We start from the raw sequence: 19,463 nt of genomic DNA, 5'->3' as shown, positions 1-19,463 counted from the left end.
ACCAGCCCAACCACGCCATGAACTCTTCGCGGCATGCACTCAGGGACGCTTCCTTAAACTCTCTCTCATTTTAATTTTTAATCCTTGAGTTGCATGTCAATGTTCACATTGAGGACAATGTGAATTTTAAGTGTGGGGGTGTGGTTGTTGAGCTTATACATGATAATTCTTGGCATGATAAAACCCTTTCAATTTTGGACTAATCTTGGTTTGATGATGTTATGTGTAAGAAGAATACATGTTTTATGCTTGAGGATAATTCACTAGTTGAAAGCTTGTCTTCACCAAAATGACTTGAGTTAAAACCTTCTAGTGTAGGATTAGTGGACTAAAACATACCTTGTGAGATTTTGAGCTTGATATGTTCATAAAAAAATCTTCATTCTTTCTTGAGAGAATAACACTTTTATGGCTTTGTCTTCCTAGAACTTGCCTTGAACCACATCGAGGCCACACAAATGTGCATTTATTTGAATATGATAAAGGCATTAGAAACCACTTCCGGCCTTCCTTAACCACCCAACACATTTTAACTTTAGAGAACCCCTTTGAGCTTTTCGACCTATTTTGTTGAATAACCCATCATATGCGAACCTATCTCGTCGTTTGTTTAAAACTTTAATTTTGATCCCTCTAAGAACTATTAGAGCATCAAGGGAAATGGGTTCATGTTCAAAAGAACAAATTCTCAAAATGGGAGATTTTCAAAACCTTTGTGATTTACATGCTTAAAAGATGTACCTCAAAATGAGTGTGGGGGTTCCAAAATTATGTTCTTCTTTACTTTGTGGGAACCGAAATCAATTGTCTTGATCTATGCCTATCACAAAAAATGGAAAGGAGAGAAAAGAAAAAAAAAAAAAAAGAAAAAAAAAATGTATAAACTCTCCAAAATGAATAAGAAAGGCATAGTTCAAGGAATTGTCGAAAGATCTTGAAGGGAGATGAGTAAACTTTGAGAGCTTCGAATTATTGTTCACTCAAATTCTTTTGGTGCTCTAATTAGTTTCTTGGAACTTAACCTCATTATCCTTTTATCCTACCCCAAACCAAAGCCCCATTACAACCAAAATAAAAAGACCTTTTGATCCTTATATGTGCATATTTCAAAAGTGGTGGAGATGTGGTGTATAGGCAAGCCTATGGTGAAGCATTGTCGTAGTAAGTGTCGAGAGATACACTTGAGCCATATATACACTTGAGAGAATGGAAAGTGGAGAGAAAATAGTCCACTAGTTTTATGCGATTGATTTTGATAATGGTCATCACGTGAAAACTTGTTTGATACATGTTGAATTATCTCCTTCATAAAGTATGTCATTTACTTTGCACATGATTACAAACTGCCTTGAATAGTTTAAAATTTGGAGGGATTTTTGAATGCATCTTGGTTTTGCTTGAGGACAAGCAAATGGCTAACTGTGGGGGTATTTGATAACTCTGCAATTATAATGATTTTATAGCAATTTAATCTTCCTTTATTAAGCCAAAATATTCCTAATTATGTGATTTTATTGCATATTCAGCAAAAAGGAAGATTACAAGGACGTTTATGCAAAATTGACAAAGTGCGCCCACGCTTAATGGAGTAGTCAACTCGGGATAAGGATAAGCACGAACGATTCTCCTAAGAGATAAAGGAATCAAGTGTTTAGATTTAGAAAGGATTCTTTTAAACTTATCTTTTGTAATCTTTTTACCTTTTTAGAGTTTAGCACATATCTATCCCCCCACTACGTCTAGATTCGTAGGGAACTTTTATTATAAATAGGGGGGATCTCTTCATTAGAAGACATTCAGTTTTTATCTTAGAACTCTATAGAATTCTCTGTTCATCTCTTCTCTTTTATTTTATTTTACTACCGGAATTAATGGAATTCCACTTTCTAGTGTGTTCTTCCATTAATATGTCCGGCTAAATTCCTTATTTCCTGGTTAAGGTATGGTGATTGCTTGATTCCCATTATGTTGTGAGATCTAATCTGCGTTCTACACTTGTCAAGCAAATATTCATGTTATTCTCTGTGCTTTAATTACAAACATCTGATTTATGAATGATTCGGCCGGTTGTTCATTATCAAGAAGGTTTGCTTAGCTAATTGAACTTTATAAATCCGTGTAATTGTTTATTTAGTTCAATACTTAGTGGCAACGTAGCATGATTAGTTATGTCACAGTATTTAATTATGTTATGGGGAATGCATGATCTAGTTTAAACGAATTGTCCTCGTAGGAGTTTGTTGATTAGAATCAGGCCTTTCTAATTCTTAATGCTGTTAATAGATTAAATCTTGTGGACGTTCCCAAGGTTGTCTGTTAATTAGAGATCTAGCCAACGGTCGTACCTTGGCTAACGAAAAGGTAAGGAAAGGTGAGGTTGTTAGGTCGTACCAATGACCATAACTGGTTTATTTGTCCATACATGTGTTATTCTTGCATCAATGATCAACTCACGAGAATCAAGCACAATCCTAGCCTTAACCGGGAAATCTCTCTCTCATATCTCTATCAGGTATTTTTAATTATTTAGTTTTTGATCACTTCTATTTATCACAACCTTCCCCCCATTATTTTCTATTTTTCCAAAAGAAATCAACTTAAAGCCAATCTCTGTGGATCGACCCTACTCCCACTTTCACAAGTGTAGTAGGAATTATTTTTGGTGACTTCGACACTCATCAATAATTACATAATTTTTAATTTTATTTTTATTTAACATTCTCATATATTAATTTTGTACTTATAAGATGAAAAATGAAATAACGTTGACCTCACTTGATATATTTATAATGCATTCAGCCATTTATAAATATAAAAATATATAGGAATGTTAAATAAGGGTTAAAATTAAAAATTTATGTAATTCTTTTTTACTAACATCAGTAACTTTTATCCAAATTCTAACAAAATAACGTTAGATGTAATCAGATCATTTTTGGGGGGTATAAGTATAATACCAAAACACTTTTGTGAGAAAGTGTAATGTTGTATTTTTGAATCGTCTACATGAAATTAACCCTTTAAAATCTATAAATATCTTTTTACTTTGCGGTGAACCGAACAAATTATCCTTTTGAATTTTATAAATTATAGTTTATGTGTTTTAATTTTTTTTAAAAAAGAATTATGTACTAATGTGCTCAAAATTTTATTTTATCCACCTACAAGATTTTGTTACATTTTTTCAAATGTATTTGTTTAAATAATTAAGAAAAAAACTACAATCAAAAGTTGGAGAGAGGTATATTAGGAGGGAGTAAGAAAACCTTATTATTAAAACACAAAAATGAGAAAGGGAGATTAAAACAAACAGGCACGTATACCTTAAACCCAACAAAATATTAAACCAATTGCATAAGATCATGGGTTTTGTGATCATCCTTTAATCATTCATTTATCACATCAATAAACATACACATAATACATGCAAATTAATATCAAATTTTAATAATAAAGCATATATCCTGTTATATATATGATGCATACCAGAGTTTTTAACATGTAAAGAAAGAATGAAAATGGAGCGAATAGAGCCAGTAGAGGAACACAAGAAAATAAAATTGTGCCTGGGGGAACCAAGTAAGACGACAAGGATCAGGTCACACATGAGCTCGCGGATGGAAACCCTTACTATAGAATTCCTGGCAAGAAATACCGATATTTTCACATGGAGTCCCTTGATTTTCACGGGGATAGATTTAGAGGTGATCGTGCATAGGTTGAATGTGGATCCTCAAGCTAAGTCCATTAAACAAAAGAAAAGTCGTTTGGGATGGAGTGCAATAGAATAATTGAGGAGGAAGTGAACAAGTTATCGGAGGCTCGATATGTAGTTGAGGTATAGTAAACTTGATGGTTATCTAACATGGTGATAGTACCGAAGGCAGCAAGAAAATGGCAAATGTGTACAAATTTTACAGATTTGCTGGTAGATTCCACTGAGGGTGTGCTCTTGTTCCACATGATGGACGAATATCAAGGATATCACCAAATCTTCATGCTGAAAAAGATAGAGATAAGACTTCTTCTATTATTGAAAATAGCATATATTGTTATAATGTAATGACATTTAGATTAAAAACTATAGGTGCTACATATCAAAGACTTGTATGTAGATGACATGTTGATAAAAAGCAAGGAGGAGGTACAACACCTGATCCACCTACAAGCAGCATTTGAGGTTATGAGGAGATGTGGCATGAAGCTTAATCCAATAAAGTGCACCTTTGTAGTTCGAGGAAGAAAGTTCCTTAGATATATGGTAAATGAAAAAGGAATCAAAGCCAATCTGGAGAAAATAAAAGCTATAATGAAAATAAGTTCACCAAAAATAATCAAGGATGTGCAGAAATTGACAGGTAAGGTCGCATCTTTAGCTCGCTTCATCTCCAGGTCAACAGATAGAAATCTTCCTTTCTTTAAAACGTTAAGGGAGGTGAAAGACTTCCAATGGACAGCAGACTACGAGTAGGTCCTTACCGATCTGAAGCAATACTTGACAAACCCTACCACTACTAGCAAATCCCAAGGTAGGAAAATTTTTGTATTTATACTTGGCAGTATCTGATAATGCAATAAGCACTATTCTATTGAGAGAAGAAGCAGTACGACATAGCCCAATTGATTACGTTAGCAAGATGTTACAGGGAACTGAAAAGAAGTATATCCAGATCGAGAAGTTGGCCTTGTCATTAGTAAAAACAGCAAAGAAATTCCAACCTTACTTCCAATAGCATAAAATCATGGTGTTGACCAACCACCCGCTAAGGCAAATCATGTTGAGACATGACACCTCAAGGCAACTAGTCCAATGGGCGGTGGAGTTGGGTGAATTTGATATTGAATATTAGTCCAAAACGACAGTTCATTTATGCTAAGACATTATTACACCTAAAAACCGTCTTAGATCGATTTTTGAGCTTGCATTTCTTCTAGCTCAAATACCTTCACTGACTTAAGCATCGGGGTGTTTTAGTTGGGAACTTCCCAGCAAGCCTAACGATCTGCTCTCTTTTCTTAGGTTCCAAAACCTTTCTGAGGACACGAGGTAGCTGACGCCCTGCGACCCGGATCACTCAACCTTTCAGACCATAGGTTCCCTCCTTGTATCCTTTCTAGATCCTGTGTCTGACATTTCCCTTGAACGACCTTTTTTAGGTACCAGCTTACTTGTTGCCTCTTCTTGATCCTCGGCAACCCCTTTGCCTCTTTTTTTGAATAATTGTCCTTGAACAAGATCATCGGCAATGGGGATCGCAGTTCTTCTTTCGTATGTAAGTGGCTTGTTTGCTTGCTCCATTAATCCTCTGTAATTTTGTCTTGGTCAAATGAATTATAGCTCGCATCTTGGAGGACTAGGCTCAAATTCAAGACGCAAGTTATGCTCTCTCCTGGAGGTTCTTTCCATCATTCAAATCTCAGTTCAATTCAAAAGTTCCCATAGATGATGCCAAACTGATCTGGGTCGAAGGCCTTGATCGCCGACCAAGTAGTCCAGATTGAGTATTTGGGATTTGAGAAGAAAGAAGATCGTTAGACTTGTTGGATAGTCCAAACAAATATCCCATTGTGCTTAAGTCAATTCAAGAGATTAGAAGGTGAAACATGTGAAATACTATTACCCAAAATTATTTGAGGGTATTTATAAGGCCAAATATCCAAACTTGTATGGGCCACGTGTCATCATCCCGAGTTTCAAGTACAAAGCGATTGAACAGCATGAAATCCGGGTCCAAGTCGGGTTTCGACTCGACCTAAGTGGGAACATGTGGATCCTAACCCCAGTTGGGTATTTTGCTCTTTTTTCCTTTTTGTTTGGGGGGAAGGGGAGGGGCGTGGTTATTTTACTCTATACATTGTTGAGTTAGATATATTCCCATCAGCTACATTACTATTAATTATTATTCATCATGATATTTTATTTTTGAAAATAATAATTAGTAATAAAAAAAATATCATGTTTCTTGTAGTGCTTTTAAAACTAGATCAGATCGCTTGGTCGATATTTTATTGATTTCATTTATATCTCAAATATGAGGATCTCGAATTTCAAATGAAATCACGTTAACAGATACAAAATTATGAAGAAAACGATTCAAATTTTCTACTACAAATTCGCGTTATTACTTTTTCTTTCTAACATTAATACCCTCTTATAATTACATAGTGAAGATTACAAGAGTGTCAGCAAAGTGCAAGAGAACGACGTGCATACACAGTCTGCCATATTCTCTTTCTTGTTCAGAATACAGACCAGAAGACATCGCACGTGTTGCAAAAAGCCTTGCTCAAAGGCTTTATGGCTGAACATAATTCCATTTTTGGCTAACATATATATCTCCACCCATCTTATTTTCTCCAAATAATAATAATAATAATAATAACAACAACTACTTTATGAAACTTGAAAAGTACTTTTATTCGAGGTCAGCTGTTTTCACACCCCACCAGTCATGGTAACAAAAATAGTGAACAAAGTCGAGGAAGAAACTAAACAAAGAGATAAAAAGAAGAGTTTTGAACCGAAAAAAGAGATGGTAAATATAAGGTATAATTACATTTACACCCCTAATCTATAGTCTTTTTACATGAATTATTCATATTTTTTGTATAATTACAATAAATACTTTTGATAGTAAAAAATAGAGGTAGTTTGTGTAATGATGCTAACATTTTTATGGTGTGTGTGTAATTTTTCAAAAAATTAAGGGTTGATTTGTGTAAGCGATAATGATATTTTGGTTGGTGTATATGTAACTATCTAAAAAATAGAGGTGGTTGTATAAACAGGTCATGGATCAAAGGGTGTAAATTTAATTATCCCTAAAATTAAGCGATAATTACACTCCCCTTCCATGAGATTTGGTGTAATTACATATAGATCTCCTATAGTTTGGGAAATCACATGTAGCACTTTTGAAATTTGCTTCCGTCTAACAAATAAGTTCCTTCGTTAATTAAATTCACCGACTTTATCGATATTAGCAAAAAAATTAGAAAACAATCTATATTTACCCCTGATTGATTTATTACTCGACTTATAGTAGGTCGAAGAGTTATTTTATGATCAAATTACCCTCATACGTTTTCACGCGGTAATGCATGTGATAAGGTATATTTTCACTGTTACAAGGGTAGTTTAGTTCAAAAAAATTATTTGACCTGCAATATTAATTCAGTAATAAGTCAATCGAGGGTAAATATCAATTTTCATTCAATTTTTTTGTTAATATTAGCAAACTCAGTGAATTGTGACTAACGGGAGTCTTATTTGTTAGACGGAAGCAAACCTTATGGGGTGCCAGATATAATTTTTCAAATTACAAGGGATTTACGTGTAATTATACCAAATCTTAGGACATGTGGATAAACTTGAAAAAAAAAACACTCATGTACTTAATAATTTATCAATTATTAAAAAATATTATGTACTTCAATAATACTAGAACAAATATTGCTTTAAGTTGCAGTTAATTATCATGGTTAAAAGTAAAAAGACATGGTAGATACTAATTACCATGGTTATGGAACATTTATTGGCCGTTATTTTTGCAAGTGGTCAAAATATTTGCTACAGCTAAAAACTATAGCAAATATTTTGGTTTTTGGTAAAATCGTAGCAATTTTAATTAACAATGGTCAAAATTTAAATTTTTGCATCGATTTTATCTGATCGTGGTAGATAGTATTGATTTACCATAATTTTTAAGTCCTGGTGATCAATAGTGTAGAGAACAATCATTTTTTTTATAGTAATAACTAAACAAAAATACAAATATTAATAAAAAAACTACTGATCATTTCAAAAATATATTTATACACCAATGGTTTTGGAAGGCAAAATAGATATACATATTTAGGGTAAGTTATATTTTGTCATTTGAATTAAATTTTTTTTTGGTAATACATTGATTCCATCAATATATGAATATGGCTAAGAACAGTAATAATTACATCAATTCAATCAATACATCAATATAACTAAGAATAATAACAAATTATAATAACACACATAAAGTGAGACAAATATCCATAGGTCCCATGAGACTTAAACCCATGACTTCGAACTTATTTGTGTGACCTCATCTTAACCTTAACCACTGGACTAAAACATCATTGTAACTATGCATGTTTTAATATTTTATCATTTAAACTTTCTATGTGTCAACTTACCATCTTACTTTGCAAAATTTGCATTTTATAATATATGACCTTTTTCTAGACGATTGTTTTGCTAGAAAAATATCACATGCATTGTACATGTGATACTAAAGAGCAATATAGTGATGTTTTTTCGACATGCATATATATTGCATTTGATGTTTTTTCGATAGACAAATTGATCAAAACAGTTATATATGACAAAGTACAAATTTCATAAAATTGATGTCGTAAGTCACAAAAAAACAAAAAAAAATCAGATGATAAAGTATAAAAATGGGGATAATTCGAATGGCAAATTATAATTTACCCAAATATTTATTCATATCTTTTAAAATTTAGTATTCAAATATACGGAATACATATTTACGTAAATATATAAAATAATTAAAAAAGCTATATATACTAGCATTATAAGTTAATAAATCCTTTAGCACTTCAAATTTTATAAATAAGTAATTAATAAATTATCTAATTTATTTCATATAAATTGTCATTATATTTTGTAGATTTAAATTATTAATTGTGGTACAAAACAAGTGAAGAATTTTGTTATTTATTGCAAGGACTCTTTTTTAATCAATTTAATATATTTAATAAATATTTTAAAAGGGTATTTTTAATTTATTTTGTAATATTAATTTAAAATTTTCAATTTGATTCAATTAACTCGAGATCTAGTGGGAATCTCCAAGCTTGTTGAGCTCGAGTGTGAGAATTTTGCAGAGCTTGGCTCATTTGCAGCCTTACATTTATGTAAATATTGATTGCACCACTTGTTTTTATAGTAATACTAAAATTATTTTTTCAAACACTTCAAATTTATTTCTTCCTCTTTTTCAATATCATTTTCAAATACTTTAAACATTCATTACTAATAATTTTTTTTTTATTAATTTTTATTTCCACCCAAAAAAAATGTTGCAAACACCCTTTAACCATATATACTTTTTGTTTTCCATGGCTGCGTGGAATCCTACTTAGTAGGAGAAGACTTGTGGAAAGTCGGTGGTGGCGAAGAGACCAAGCCTCCAGTAGAGGGTAATGACGCCGGTAAGCAGTGTGATCCGGATCGAAATCTACGCGATCTTCTTGGACTGATCTCCCAAGCTGTTCGAGGTCGCTCCTTTCCCAAACTAGTGATTGGGCCCTGAGAAAAGAAACAAATCGTTAGGCTTGCTGGGGTGGCCCCCAGCTAAGACCCTCCGATGTTTAAGTCAGTGTTGATTCTGAGGTCGAAATAATAGGTCGCTTAGAAAAATAGCAAGCTGAAGCGACCTGTAAGTAAAATGTGATCAAGAGCCCCTCTCATTAATGCACTGACTGGGGGTATTTATAGAGAGAGAAATCGGGGGTCTGTTGGTCCAATACGCGGGTTCCACGTGTCTCGGGTCGTCGGGTCGAGTCGCGATCCGACCCGGTCAAAAGTGCGCGGGTCCTACTGGTAAACTTGTAATTTAGAGCCCTATCAGGGGCAAGATTGTCTCTTTACGAGAAAATAGGGTTTTACCCATATCACAGTGGAAGCAAAAGAACACCAAAACGGAATTTATCTTGAAGAGATCCATTTCACATGGATTATTCAACCACATAATAAGTGCAAAACTATAATAAAACGGTGAGGGGTCATTGGCTTAATCATATGAACTCTCTGTTCGATTTATTTGTGAACTATAGGAGTGTCAAAGAAATTTGAACTACAATAGATGCGAGATACGGAGGTGATGACGCTGGTAGGAAAAAGTACGTCGTCAATAAATGATTTCAATTCCAAATGATCGATGAGAAATTTATAATGAATCAAATCCAATAAAAGGGTGAGGGGTCACAATGTTTTGTTTGGCCCAAGTGATGTCAAATTTCTTAAAAATATTGAAAATCTTGAGGTTGATATTGTCCACACAAGAAAGAGAATTAAAAATATGTATGTGTTATCTGCTTCATCATCTTATGTGGGAAAATGTGCAGCATTGATAATGCTTCATTGTGGCATGCTAGACTTGGTATGTAAACATAGATAACCGTAAGTAATGGTGCATAATGGTTTGGTTCGTTGATTGCCTAACTTAAAGAACTTTGGTAATGGGGAAATTTGTGAAAGTTGTTAATATGGAAAATCTCATCGTCTTCCAATTGACAAATATGTTACGAGGAGCAAAGCCCCACTTGAGTGCATCCACAGTGACTTGTTCGGGCCTACAGCAACATCTTTGTTTTTGGCTATCGATATATGCTAATCCTTGTTGACGATTTTACAAGGTTTACTTGGGTGTATTTTATAAAGCAAAAGTCAGATGCTCTTTTAAAATTCATGGAATTTAAAGAAACAGTTGAAGGCACTCTTGGAAGGAAAATAAAGAAGCTAAGAACTGATAACGGTTCTCGGATGATTTCTTCTCACAATGTTGACAACTTGGAATAAGGAGAGAATTATCTTATGGACAAACACCTCAACAGAATGGGGTGGCAGACAAAAAGATTAGACATCTAATAGAGACATGCAAAAGTTGGTTGCATGCTAAACATTTGCCTCAGGAATTATGGATAGCCGCAATGGATTGTACAACCTATGTGATTAATCGGATGCCTCTACGTCTGATTAAAATGAGAACTCCCTATGAGATGATGTTTGGAGAAAAACCAAATGTGGAACACTTTAAGGTCTTTGGATCAATTTGCTTTGTTCATGTACTCGAGTAAGTCAAGAAGTAAACTTTATCCAAAAGCAAGGAAATGTATCTTTATTGGGTATGATCAGAGGAAAAAGGGGTGGACGTGCATGGATCTAGAGACTCATAAGTTCACAATTTTACGACATCTGGTTTCCGATGAGATTTCATCTTATTATGATTTTAAAGGAGCAAAATTGAGAGAACTTTCTACTTGTTTCAAAATGAAGGATTTGGGAGAGTTAAGTCACTTTCTTGGCTTGGAAGAGAAAAACATCAAGTACGGGATATTTTTATCTCAAAAAGGATTTGAAAAGAAGCTTGTCACAAGTTTTCGAGTAGATTTGAGTCAGAAACGCTCTACTCCACGTGATGTGAATGTCAAGTAGAGACGAGATGGTGGGTTGCTCCTTCCTGATCCTCGGCCTTACAGGCACTAGTGGGTAGCCTTCTCTATTTCACTATTTCAAGGCCAGATATCACTTTCTCTGTAAGCCGATTTATGCAACCACCTCGAAAACCACATTTGGAAGCAGCAAAGAAAATTTTGAAATATGTGAACAATATGTTTGATGTGGGATTGTTTTATAAGAAAAAAAGTGAATTTTTGACTTTATGGTTTCACGGATGCAAACTTAGGTGGTGATCTTCATGATAGAAAATCTACATCTAGCTACATATTTCTTTGTGGCAACACAAGTATTTTTTGGTATAGCAAGAAGCAGATTTTGTTTCTCTTTCAACCACCGAAGCAAATATAAAGTTGTGTCACGTGGTGCCCAAGAATGTGTTAGGCTAAGGAGGCTTATTAGTGATATGTATTCCACAATTTCTACTCCTACCAGTGCTATCAACTTAGCTTCAAATCCTATTTGTCATGGGCGAACAAAACATATCGACTCCAAGCTTCACTTTATTCGCCAGAAAGTTCTTGAAAGTACTATAAATGCTTCTGAAGTGCAAAGTTGTGATAATGTTGCTAACATTTTCACTAAAGTATTTTCAAAAGGGCAATTCGAGTTGCTTCGGGAAGTTTGACCACCATCTTCTAGATTGCCTACTAGAATTCCTACGTAATTTTCCTAGAAAAACTATGATAGTTTGCATATAAGTTTGTATTCTCCTAGGTCTTTGTTTTGACTAGGCTTTTAGTTTCTCCATGTACTCTAGAATTATCTCTTGAGTAGTATAAATAGGTGACATCCCTATTTGCATTTCAACTCAACCACAAGTCTTGTATCATCTCTAATAGTATCAAGTAAAATCTTAATACTATATTTGATTTCATTTTTGACTTGTTTTGGTGTGTTCTGTGGAGATATAAAGAAAAAAACAAGGATACATAAGTATGTGTTAAAGATAGTGTGTATATTTGTATTTGATTTTGGAGATAATTTAAAATAAATATGGTATGTTTGATATTATTTAGTGGGAGACAAAAACTAATGTTCATTGTCAAATCATGTCTTTTTTTTATATATGTGAGTATATAATATAATTTTTTTAGTTATAGAGCCTATAATTAGTGTAAACTTATTTGGACAAAAAACAAACAAGGTACTGTTTTAAAACATTTCAAAACACATCTAAAATTTCAAAAATAAATGAGGACAAACATTTATCATATTTTGTACCAAACACTATGTGAGTATTTTGAATATTTTGTAATTGTTCCAATATCAAGTGTTCTACATTCTTGACAAATAAAAGTTTTCTTTAATTGTTCTTCTCTACAAAAAAGTTATCAATCTGGAACTAATATATTCGATACACTATTTTTGATAAGTATGAGCAAAACTCGATAAATAATGAATCGAAATAAAACAATACCCATTCATTAACACGCGTGATCAATTTCACACACCCAATCTAGATAGGCAAAAACTTTCCCTTCCCCACCAAAATGGTTAAGCCATATATGTACATAATCTGATGGCGCAGTGAAACGTATCATACGGACACAACATTAATTAACATTGACACCTTGAGCTCGTCACTCATGTCAGAAAACACCACTCTCACACGCAAACACACCCACCCACCCACCCACACACACACACAACATTAACTTCAAACCACCTTATTTTCAGAATTTCTTATTAGGGTACAAAAATGATACATTTAAGCATATTAAATATTATGAATCGTGTCAGTTATTACCAGTACCATAATATGGTGGTCAACTTTCCGGTTTTATTTTGTATAAATTATATTTTATTATTCGAATTATATTAATTTTACACTTTAATATTCAAAAAAAAAATTGTATAAATTTATCATTTTAATTTTGTGAAATTTGCACTTTATCATATAGACCCGGAGTTGAATAGCTCTAATCAGACTCAAGATCTGTTCCGCCAACTCCTAATAGGATAGGAGGCTCGGCGTGCCCGTCTCATTCCGTCCTAATGGGACTAAAATCTTTTTTGCTCTTATTGAAGCTCATGTGTACCTTAAAGTTAGAAGGATTTTATGAAATCAAAATTCGAATATGTTTCTATATCCATTTAGTTCCCGCGCTTATCCCAAACAGAGTGGAGTTAGAGACCTTGATTTACCTGAACTTATAACCAAATCGACTCAACAACCAAAAAAATAAAAAGAATTAACATTTTATAAAATTTAAATTAATCATATGATGAGTAAATTACATTCATCTATATTAATATATAATCTAAAAAAAAATAACATAAAAATAATAGTTTCTATTAATTAATTAATTAAATGTGATCAAATTTAATTTGAAAAGAAAAATCATAACAATAATTCATCTCGCATATAGTATTCAACGCGCCGCCCGGGGATCCGCTCCTTCTCCACCCCAATCATGTAGGGTTACGGAGGCGCGTGGGAAGCATCCGACTTGGGACTGGCGTGGTGAAAGTAATTGTATTCTTTCTTCTGCTCTCTGCTGCTGCACCTGCAGATCCATATACTCTCTCCCCCCTCTGCACTCAACTGTTACCCCCACACTCTTTTCACTGTAGCAATACGTTTTCTTACCGCAGTTAAAGGTGAAAGAGGACGACTTTTTACCCGCACTTCACCGGCTGTCACCGGTGGCGATGAACAGCATACTAAGCTGTTTCAATGCTGAATTAGAGCTTTCGTGTCCGTATATATTTCACTCTATACAAATTTATTACAATATACTTCATAATTTTTAATTATATTGATATATTGATTAATGTTTAATAACTTAGTTTATTAAAATATTGATCCAATTATACAATTATTGCTTCTATTAAAATAAAAAAGGGGTTAATTACGTTTTGCCATTCGAATTATGATCGATTTTATATTTTGGCATATAATTTTTTTTTTTTTACTTCAACTTACCATCTCAACTTTATAAAATCTTGTATTTTACTATTAGTTGTTTTTCAATCAAATATTTTATCAAAAACATCACATTATGTGGACATTTGATACTTAAGAGCTGTGGGATGTAATTTTTCACATATGATCATGCAATGTTTTTTTCAGTAGAAAAATCTACAAAAGAATATCATACATGATAAAGTATAAATTTTACAAAATTGAGATAATAAATTGACAAAAAAAAATAATAGCAAAATGTAAAAATAGATGTACTTTGAATAACAAAATATAATTTACCCTAAAGAAACAAATGTTTGCTTGGCCTCATGCTTGAGTAAACTTATTTGTTTTACAAAATCTAAAATTTAGTTAATTTTAATTATATTCAATTGATAAAATTTATATATACTAGTCGCGGTGTCACGCGGTTCCTGCGTGCATATTATAAATAATTTTTAACGTTTTAAAATATATAATAAATAAGAAAAGAATATATAAACCAACAATTAACATTTTTTAAAAAAAAAGAAAAGAAAAAAAAGGTGAAAAAAACAACTTAATGTTTTATCGGCATGAGAAATAAATTGGTGTAGTGGTGTTAAAATAACATTATCACTTTGGTAAAAAGAAAAAAAAAGTAATTACAATTTATTTTTATCTATACTAATATACAAATAAAAGCCCCTCCACACTAAAAAACGATGGTTAATGACACTGCACTACCAATTTTTTGTTAAATCAAAAATACACTTCATGATAAAATAATTAATTTATTCAACTTTTCAAAATTTAGATTAATTGATAAATGATTATTTCTTTCTTTCTTTCTTTTGTTAGATGTAATGTGTTGGTTTATATACTTTACTCTTATTTATGATATATTTTAAAGTGTGAAAGATTATTTATTATATGCATGTAGGAACGACGGGTCATAACGGTTAGTAATTATCTAATGAGTTAAGTATGGGTGATTGAAAACACATAAATGATATTTTTTAAAATTCAAAAAATTGGTATTGCGGTGTAAGTAATCGCCTTTATGAGTAAAAATGGCCTTTTCTTCTGAGTACGGATTTAGTTGTTTCATTGGTATTATAGTCCATAGTAGATTGATTTACACAATATATTTCACTTATTATACAGATTTCACCTTTTTCCCGCAATCCATGAAAAAATTATGTCATTTTGATCAGGTTTGAGTTTTTGGATAAATGTCAAAACTATATTTATATATATATGATTTTACAGAATTATTTGATTTTTTCATCTTATTATTTGACTGTTGCAAAGCTACAATCTTCTATCATCATCAGCCCAAAATGTATTGTTCAATAACTTTTTCATATTTATAAAATATTATAGTGCATTGTATTTCTAATTTTTTTTATTTATGTAGGTGAAAGGTGAATCCAATTGGAAGCAAATTACAACTAAAAATTAGATTAATTCGTGAATAAGAATTTAATTTATGAAAAAAATTTGCTTTATAGTTCAGTAGAACTCTATTGTCTTTCATTTTACATTAACTTTTTTTTGTAAGAACGACTATTTTAATAAAATTATTTATAATATATTTTATTATATGCACGTAATGGAGCTATATATATTCAAAAAAATTTATTTAATTAAAGTTCTTTCAATATAATAATATAATAAAAATACACATAAAAAATATCAAACCATTCGAATACCAAGCAAAAAGAAACGTTGTCTAAATTATAAGTGATTATAGCTTAAAAATTATTATAAATTAATATTATTTATCACAATTAAATAAATCAATCTAAAAATTTAAGTTTTGACCATAATTAATATCAATATGATCAGAATATTTGTTATGATCTTTAACTATAATTAATGCTATAGCCTGACCTGTAAAATTAACGGGTGATAATCGTTGCAAGCAGTCGTGGTTAATTAGTATTTGCCACAACATTTTACTTATGTCGATGATAAGTAATCATAATAAGCAGTAATGACAGTTGATCAAAATTAAATCAAACTTGCTTTTAATAATAACTAAAATAAAACAAATTAGAAGTTGTTGATGATGGAACATCAAATAATTTCAAGAAGATTAATAATATTTATTTTTGCAAATGGGTAAGTTTATAATACAAACAAGCTTATGACGAAAATTTTCGCACACAAATTAATCTAAAATAATCAAAATAAGAACAATGAAATTACTATTCCAGCATGCAATCCAGTGGTCATGGCCGATTTATCATAGATAAATATAAATGCAATTTAGAGGGTTTTGTGCTAAATTCTTGTAAAATATTATATTTTATTTTAAAAATAAATTCTTAAAATATTTGGATAAAATGTCAAATTTTGTAATTAATTATAAGAGGAGTTTGATAAACTCTTAAAAATAAGTAAGAAATTCCTCGTGTTTCGAAAGGATAGTTATAAGTTCATAATATATTAATTTTAAATATTACAAACTCATTTTCTAAAAATTTATGAAATAATACTTAGAAGCTCTTAAACATTTATAAGATATTTTGAAAAAGTTTATAAGAATCACTCTAATTTGCTTTTCTTTTTCCTTATGATTCTTTTGGAATTACCTTTTACACATTATTTTTGTTTGCCATGAACTATATTTTTATTTGTCATTATTTAAGTTCGATAAAAATTATTTTGATAATTAATAATAAGAAATAATTATATTTAATTATACTTTCTGATCTATAATCTATTTATATAATCTCTTCTGCCTTTTGAAAAATTGCATACATTCACTAAAAATATCGATTTCATTTACATAAACCACTCCAACTTTTTGAAAAATTAAACATACACCTACCAGAAACGTCCATATTATATTTCCAGAATATTTTTATTTTTCAAAAAATTAGACATACATCCTACAAAAACGTCAATATTATTACACAAACTATCTCTGTGTTATTACTTCCAGATTGGGTTGTATAATTACGCAAAAGATATGAGTGGTTTCTATAAGTAAAATTAAATAAAGGAGTATAAATATAATTAATAATAATAATAAGGGTATTTATTATAGAGATCGGTAGTCAAACAAGTGAGCACCATTTTGGGTAAGAGAGATGAAAGAGAGTCAGAAAATGGGAAAGCATTCTTAACACTTGGAAGGAAAATTTTTGTCCACTTTCCTTTATCTTATCTTCAGGTTTTACCTCTCTCTCGCCCCAATTAAATTTTCTAATATAAAGAAGGGATGGAACTGGGAGCTCCGGTTGCCGGTAACACTGTCCTAGGGTTTAAGTTTTGCTGCATGTGAGCTTAGTAAAAAGATCTAGTGGAGTATGATTATATATGTATATATATATGTATGTATATGATAATTAAGGTGTTGAATTTAAGCTAAAGTAGGATGGATTTTGAGGATCAAGAAGAGGAGCAAGAGGGAGAGGTTGGGTTGGGCCCGAGTTACGATGACTCACTGGGGAACTCCAACTCGACCCGGGCGGCGCCCCCCAAAATGCAGAGCCCCGTGGAGGCGGCGCCGCCGTCTCTGAGGAAGTCCAGGTACAAGGAGTGTCTCAAGAACCACGCTGTGGGTATCGGGGGGCACGCCGTGGACGGATGTGGCGAGTTCATCGCAGCGGGGGAGGAGGGCACCCTGGAATCACTCAAGTGCGCCGCCTGCAACTGCCACCGCAACTTCCACCGGAAAGAAAGCGAGGCGGGCGGGGCGTTCGCCTTCCACCAACACCCTCAGCAGCAGCTGCTCTTGACCCACCACCCACATACACATTTCGGGTACCGTGGCGGGCCCAGCGGGTACCTCCACGTCGCTCCGCCGCAGCAGCAGCAGAGGGCCACGCTGCTGGCCCTGCCGTCGAACTCCGGCGGCGGAGGTGGAAGTGGGTCAAGAGATGAGATGGAGGATTACTATTCTAACCCCAGCAGCAGCGGCGGGAAGAAGAGATTCAGAACCAAGTTCACGCAAGAGCAGAAGGACAAAATGCTGAATTTTGCTGAGCGTCTGGGGTGGAAAATCCAGAAGCAGGATGAGGAAATGGTGCAGCAGTTCTGCAGCGAATTGGGCATCAAGAGACATGTGCTCAAAGTCTGGATGCACAACAATAAGCACACTCTTGGTAAGAAAACCTAACTAGTTCCAAAAATTAATGTCGGGAGGGAAATTTTAGTATTCTATGTAGGTCATCATATGTTGTGTTCTTACAAGAAACATGCAGGAGGAGAGAGCAAGAATTAGCAGATGGACAAGATTTATTTGAATGCGGGTTGGTGAGTAGTACTCAGAATTAGTTTCCTCGGAAATTTGTTGTTGTCATTGTTGTTGCTCTCATAATTCGATCTAGTACTACTCTTAAGTTCAATTAGGGTTTTTATTTTCTCATTTTGTGTATGTATATTGATTCTTTCCCTCAATCAATTCCCTGGTGTCCGGAGTGTGGTTTATTACCTTAATTGTTTCCTAGTTTCTTTTCCTGGATGGGTTCTGATGCATAGGTTTAAGGTTTCATTCTTGCATGAAGACAAAAGGTAATTGATTTGCTAGTATTGATGATCAAGAATTGAAGCTGCCCATTAATCTTAGCTGAAAAATGAGGTTGTTGTTGATGATATATAAACCTTGTTGTCTGCAAAATGCAAAAAGTTCCCACCTTATCGTGTGAATTCACAATTGAGTTTATCTGTTCGTTTAGAGTTCTTGCACTACTTTTCCATTACCACCTTGTCCCCATCTTCATCGTACAGAAATAAAAAACCTGAAAGAAAGCTAATTAGTTCTTGCATAGAATCCCATGCTCCAAATTCTCTGTGCTTTCTCAATGATTTTGCAAGATGAGCTAATTCTATGGAAGAAGAGATTGATGAAAGTGAACACACATCTTGCCCTCCGTTAAATGTGGATAGGGGATGCTCTCTCTCTCTCTCTCTTCCCTTTTCTTTCTTACAAGAGAGAGAGAGAGAGAGAGAGTATTTTCATCTTTTATTTTCTACAAAGAAGTTGATCGATCAAAAAATGCCAAGTGTTGAAGGGCTTTATAGGGTACTTTGATCATCATCTCTTTCTTGTGCAGCATTTACTTTTGTATTCAAGAAGCATCTTTGAATTAATTTCTTGAAAGTGTCCATGATTCCAAGATCACGAGTATTCCTTCCACACATTCAATTTTCTCCCATTTTTCTAATATATATATATGTTATAAATGGAGATCATAAGGGATCCATCATTTTAAGTGTTCGACGAATTTTTGTATAATTACATTATATCTCTTAAAAAATACAAAATTGTTGTATATATATATATATATCACCACTAGCCATTCACTAGTCTCGAGATCACTA

At 32.8% G+C, this 19,463-nt stretch overlaps 1 protein-coding gene across 2 annotated transcripts; it reads left to right on the top strand.

The window, feature by feature from the left end:
* The first annotated feature begins 17,242 nt into the window (after positions 1–17,242).
* Positions 17,243–18,578, top strand: LOC105176411 (zinc-finger homeodomain protein 2). 2 transcript variants are annotated; one of them, XM_088877350.1, is made up of 2 exons: positions 17,243–18,244; positions 18,344–18,578. In XM_088877350.1, the coding sequence occupies exons 1-2, from the start codon at positions 17,515–17,517 to the stop codon at positions 18,361–18,363; spliced, it is 750 nt and encodes a 249-aa protein (XP_088733476.1). In that variant the 5' UTR covers positions 17,243–17,514; the 3' UTR covers positions 18,364–18,578. The 2 variants fall into 2 exon arrangements, with proteins under 2 accessions (XP_088733476.1, XP_088733477.1); XM_088877351.1 differs by having other exon boundaries at positions 17,248–18,578.
* The last annotated feature ends 885 nt before the right edge of the window (positions 18,579–19,463 follow it).

This window comes from Sesamum indicum, linkage group LG13, assembly GCF_026168435.1.
Source record: "Sesamum indicum cultivar Baizhima isolate 11 linkage group LG13, ASM2616843v1, whole genome shotgun sequence".
NCBI lineage: Eukaryota > Viridiplantae > Streptophyta > Magnoliopsida > Lamiales > Pedaliaceae > Sesamum > Sesamum indicum.
Note: the sequence above shows the minus strand (reverse complement) of the source record. Positions and strands in the feature narration are given on the sequence as shown.

Bases quoted from the DNA above. Each gene is read 5' to 3' on its own strand.
- LOC105176411 (XM_088877350.1), top strand. From the start codon at position 17,515: ATGGATTTTGAGGATCAAGAAGAGGAGCAAGAGGGAGAGGTTGGGTTG. The intron at 18,245-18,343 runs GTAAGAAAACCT...AGAAACATGCAG, and splicing joins CAACAATAAGCACACTCTTG to GAGGAGAGAGCAAGAATTAG.